This window comes from Dufourea novaeangliae, unplaced genomic scaffold (assembly GCF_001272555.1).
Source record: "Dufourea novaeangliae isolate 0120121106 unplaced genomic scaffold, ASM127255v1 scaffold147, whole genome shotgun sequence".
Lineage (NCBI taxonomy): Eukaryota > Metazoa > Arthropoda > Insecta > Hymenoptera > Halictidae > Dufourea > Dufourea novaeangliae.
In genome coordinates, this window is record NW_015374029.1 from 529,038 (window position 1) to 534,446 (window position 5,409).

A 5,409-nucleotide genomic window follows, 5' to 3' on the forward strand; every position below is an offset into this window, starting at 1 on the left:
GCACTGAAAATGCAGGTTTAAGTTTTTTAAGAGAAGTTAATTGTTGAATAATAGTTTAATTACAACAACCATGAACATTCTGGCCAGGAGTATAGTGAGCTCAGCTAGATTCTGCTTAGGAAATTCCATTGAAGGTATGATCTTTTTCGTATTTCAATTGTGTATTTTCTTTCGTAACCTCTAGTCTAACCTCTTCATTCATAGAGAAATAATATTTTTCTTTTCCTTAATCTCTTCTCAGTTCTGTCATTATGTTAAAAATTAAATACATCCAATACAGACTATATTCACCCATTTTCTGATTTCTTTATTTTGTTGTATTACAGGCAACAGATTACAATTATCCAGGCTATATGCAAACCTCGGTATTCAAGGTATTTATTTTCTTGAAATAAATTTGTGCATTGTGTATTATAGTGAATAGAATGATATAGAATAAAAGCTTTTCTTTCTTTCAGCAGGGAGCCTATTAAACACTGCAACGTCACACATTGGAAACTTATTTCAAGGTAACACTTAAGCTAGTATATATTAGTATTTATAAAAAATTATATCGGTTGAGAAATAAAGATACGTTGATTTCATTTTAATTTAGTGAAAACCTACATACTTCTATAGAATATCGAAAATCTGTTCAAATATACCTGTATTAAATTGCTGGATAGGAAGTATTAAATCTGAGTCATACTTGTACTCTATTACAATATAAGATTTTAATAATCTCCAATAGATTCAACATTCAAAACAAAGAATACTCTCTAAACAATATTGTCCATGTATCAACCTAACACCCAATCGGAGACTCTTATTAATAATTTTCATTCACAAAACTACATCTGAAATATAAATCGGAAACTACTAGTAAATATTATTTATAATCATATATTCGATTACTATATTATACTCATAGTACAATTTCCACTCGATTTTACCTTTTCTTACCATCTCTCTTAAGAAAATCGTCTTCTTCGCAGACAAACCGTATTATTAAATATCAACGATCAGGCGGTCCAATACATTAGCCAAAATTAAGCAAGAAAGAATCGGGGCTTCCTACAGGCTTAAGTAACCTCCACAACCCGGACTGACCCATTTACGTGAAATCGTGCGACATTTCGCCGTCGGCTTGTTTGCGTTTCCCATAAGTGCAACAAGGCCGGACAATGCCGGTGGACAGGGTTATTCGAGTGACATCTCAAGTTTCCGTAAGCCTTTTCGACAGATCCGTATCTCCGCGTGGGTAAAATGCGGCAAAAGGGGTGGTCGACCTAAAAAGGGACCACGGCTTTTACGGCATTCTTCATCGCGAAAATGCGCGTGGCTCGCAAAAGCGCACGCAGCCTCTACCTCTTTGATCCCCCGGGACAACCGAAAGAGATCTCGAAATGCAAAATGGGGATCCGGCCACTCCGCAAGAAAGGGCACGAATAGGGGGAATAGCGGGGTTTTCCGTGGCCGATGCCCGCAAAATCGCTGGGAATCGAAGGGGGTGACGTGTCCATTTGCGGTTGACCAGTTGTCAGAACCGATCCGTGATGGATACAGGCTGCGCTAAGACTGTTATTCCCGTTTCTCGCGACGTCACAAAGGCCCAAAAGTTTCTGCAGCAAGTTGACAACCGCTGCTGGTATATCGTTTCTTCGATTCCCTTCTGTTTCCATTGAATCGACTCGTTACTTCGGTAGAGGATCCAATGGGAAATATGAAAGAATATACAAACAGTACATAAACTTATTTCATGGAGGTACAATCTCATGAAATATATTTGTGCGTTCTTTGGTCGGATTCATCACGTACCGAGTTTATCCTTTCGTAAGATTTGTTTTTTATTAATCCTTACAATCCACTTATCTGGTTAAAAAGTGTAATGTGAATTTGGAGTCGTACAAAAATCTGTACTTTAACTACTTTTGTAGTGTCTCATGTCTTGAGAAATGTATTTATAGGTTTATCTTCGATTCTTAGGTCAGATTCGTGATAACCACTGATAGTTTCTACAGCTTCTTTCTCCAATAGAAATACTGATAGGATCATCTGCGCCTTTATTTTTTACCCTCACTTTCTTGATCTTTCTGTTGTTACAGGTGATTATTTCATTTTCACTTCCCTCCTGCAATTTCTCTCGGACCTGGTAATCGCTAATTACGCAAAATTTCAGACTGCGTCGAACAACAACGGAACGCAACCCGAGGAGATAAGCCAGACAGGGGCTTTACCAGCGTCGTGATCTCGGCTACGTGAACGCGACAAAGGCGTATTCCGCGACGTCGAAAATTTTTCGCAATGTAATCTTGCGCATTGATCTTCGGGAAAAGGGGTTGCCTTCCCGTGCATAATAGGTTCTGCTGGTCTCTTGCCTTAGTTAAGTCCGAGTTAGGTCGGATTAGCAGGCGGCGGGCTTTGGACATCTGTCGTATTGACGGACGATGGTCAGCCAGATCTCGAAATGAACAACAATGGTACAGTCTCGACTAACAGGCCCTGGTGGATTCGTGGCCTCGTGTAACCCGGGCCGGGAAGAATATCAACGAAATTGTCGTGTCATCCTCGACGTTTCACTTAAAATACGTCTCGACGGACGCAACCAGCTCCGTTTCAAAACCGTGGATGATCGATTCTTGGGTGTAAATTTCACCCTGGAATCGATGATATTCATTCGATTTTCATTAGAAAATCGTGACTATTCGCCGAGTAGTTTCTGCGAGGACCAAACGTATTCTGTTGGTGTTAGGAGACTTTGTAATCATGCGTATGGGAAAAAGGCAGCCTGATAGGGGATGATTCTAGAATTGAAAAAAAAAGGTATACACTTAGTCATTATTTTCATAGAAATACTTCCCATAGGTTTCTTCTGAACACAAATTGCAGTCACAGTGTTATAATTTGACTGTATTAATACGTAATGTCTAGAACTTCACTGTCATTAAAATTTTGTAAATAAACTAGATTTATCAATGGTTGCTCACTAGTGAAACTTTAATACATAATTCGTAAAAGAAATGGGAACAGGCGTTTAACGCAATGTACCCTGAATATAAGTGCTAACATTGACACACCTAATCTTCAGGAAAATGTTGCACACGCAATAATTTTGCAATGTTGCTAACATCGCTGTCCACTTTCAGCTCGACGCGGTCTCACGGATCCTGAACGTTTTGTGCAAGGGTGGGTGGACCTCGTAACAATGTTGCTTAATAAGCTTATACACGCTCGAACGAGAAAGGACTGCTTTCGCCGGACGGCTTGCAGATGTCAAGCGTCCGTCATATTTGATATTCCGCTGGCGGCAGAGACCCTCTTTTCTTAGGCCCCGTAAGATTATTTGCGAAAGAGTTTCCAGTTTCCCGGTACCGTTACCGCGCTGTGGGTCCCCTATTTTTCCCTTGGCCCCGTTCACAATGCCCTTGACTAGTACGCGATCATCCTTGGAAATTCTCTCTATTTCCCTATCTGGCCTTTCGACCAAGCCTTTGTCGCGTTTCTCGCGGAATCTTCGATGAGAAATTCCATCGTCGCTATCAGAGAGTGTTCCTTCTAGATTAGAGGATCGTTACAACCCTTTCATTCGACGAGATCTTGCAATTTTTATTTGTAATTGAAATTCAAAGAAGAACGTCCTTTCCATGGAGGATTTTTTTTCTGTATTAAAATTTCATATGGTTTAGCGATAATTAGTCGAGAAAAGACCTATCTAGAGGCGAGGTTTTGCAATGGAAAAATGCCCTTGTGGAATATGACTGCTATTATCCGCGGGTCGCTGGGTAACCGGAAAAATTTCGAGTGAAAACTCAATTGTTCCCATTCGCCTATTGCTTTCCCCATCGGAGTCTCGCGTATATTCGATGATCGTAATGTGTTTCGCGGAATGTTCTTCTCGATTGGTCGATCGAGTAAGGATAAAGATGACGATGCTGATGATGGTATTGTGAACGCGTTAGAAAAGCTGCAGACTTATTGCGTTCAGCGATGATAGGACTGTTATAAAAATATTTGAATTCTTTCGATGAATGTTCGCTCGTGTCAATGAGTATGCCATGTTTTTTCTGAAAAATGTTTTTCTTGTCATTTTTTTTTTTCGTTTCGTGGTAAATGTACTATAAGCATGATTCGTTGTGACAGGTTTCGAACAGCTAAGGTTTGGTTCCACGTTACAAGCAATGCATAACCGCGGTAAACCTTACAAGACGCCAAACAAAAAGAAGAATCCGTTAGAGGGGAAACCATTCGCGAAGGGAGTGGTCATAAAAACGGTCATCAGAAAACCGAAGAAACCGAATTCTGCGAATCGAAAGTGCGTTGTCGTCCGACTCTCAACTGGGAAAGAAATGACTGCTTACATACCCGGTACGTATATTAAAAAAGTAAATCCAATTGGAGAATATATTTACGTTAACATTAAAATAGATCCGTTAGATTAAATAGATTGCACACCATTTGTGTGTCTATTGTTTTTTGCAGGAGAGGGACACCATCTTCAAGAGCACAATATCGTATTGGTTAAATCGGCGAAGCTGGTAGATACTCCGGGTATTAAAATCAAATGCGTCCGCGGGAAATACGATTTACCTCATCCTATAAAGAAAAAGCAGTAGTTGCATTTCGTCGTTTTTAACGAAATAAACGAATGGGTACTCTATCTATTGCAATATCTTATGTTAATCTGTTAAAACGTCATTTAATTCATAGAATATGTTATAGAAAATTATGTGTAGCTCCTTCAAATTTCAAAATATCTCCTTTATTTTTGTTTCTCCTGTCTGGTGCTTATAGTAATCCCGGGAAAAGTGAACAATCTCTAATCATCATATGTCCTCAAATCAATCCTTAAGATAAAAAATACGGATGTTTATTTTCACATTTGTTACATTATGTTCGATATGGTCTTCTTTCTTTTTCAATACAAAACTTACATCTGTGGATCATAGATCGCCGTACATTTTCAAATATTCCTCACTTATCTCGCATCGCCTGTTGTCATGCAACCTTGAATTAATCTAAACCACTTTTGCTGTCTACATTCAATATGTTGCAAAGAGACATCGAACGCTCGAAAATATAAAAGTTGATTTCACACCGAAAATATTAGTTCTAGGACCTAGGTCGAATAGTCATTTTTTTACTCCTCTCACTGAGTACTATAAGCCCCTAAAGTCTTAGACCCTTTTTTTTAACATCCTGTAGATTTAGGATATATTGAGGTACACACTGTTGTTTACTCTTGAAACAACTTCGAGTATATATATCAAAATTATAACAAAACAATACAGCAACAGCAACTATTATCTCGTACCATAGAAAAGTGCCTTTAATCCAATGTCAAAATTTTATTTGTTTAAAGGATTCCTTTCCTGATGTACTATAAGTCCTGTCACTTATCGATCTTCACGGAGTTAAGATTATTCGAAAATT

General features: G+C 38.8%; 1 protein-coding gene across 2 annotated transcripts; it reads left to right on the top strand.

Moving 5' to 3' along the window:
• On the top strand, window positions 1-4,703 carry LOC107189416 (40S ribosomal protein S12, mitochondrial). Of its 2 annotated transcripts, none has more exons than XM_015577945.1 (5): window positions 1-134; window positions 327-374; window positions 459-509; window positions 4,120-4,344; window positions 4,459-4,703. In XM_015577945.1, exons 1-5 carry the CDS (start codon window positions 71-73, stop codon window positions 4,590-4,592), a joined length of 522 nt encoding a protein of 173 aa, XP_015433431.1. In that variant the 5' UTR covers window positions 1-70; the 3' UTR covers window positions 4,593-4,703. The 2 variants fall into 2 exon arrangements, with proteins under 2 accessions (XP_015433431.1, XP_015433432.1); XM_015577946.1 differs by having other exon boundaries at window positions 462-509.
• The last annotated feature ends 706 nt before the right edge of the window (window positions 4,704-5,409 follow it).

Excerpts from the sequence above, each read along its gene's own strand:
- LOC107189416 (XM_015577945.1), top strand. The coding sequence starts at position 71 with ATGAACATTCTGGCCAGGAGTATAGTGAGCTCAGCTAGATTCTGCTTA. Across the intron at positions 135-326 it reads CTTAGGAAATTCCATTGAAG|GCAACAGATTACAATTATCC; the intron begins GTATGATCTTTT and ends GTTGTATTACAG. Across the intron at positions 375-458 it reads TGCAAACCTCGGTATTCAAG|CAGGGAGCCTATTAAACACT; the intron begins GTATTTATTTTC and ends TCTTTCTTTCAG.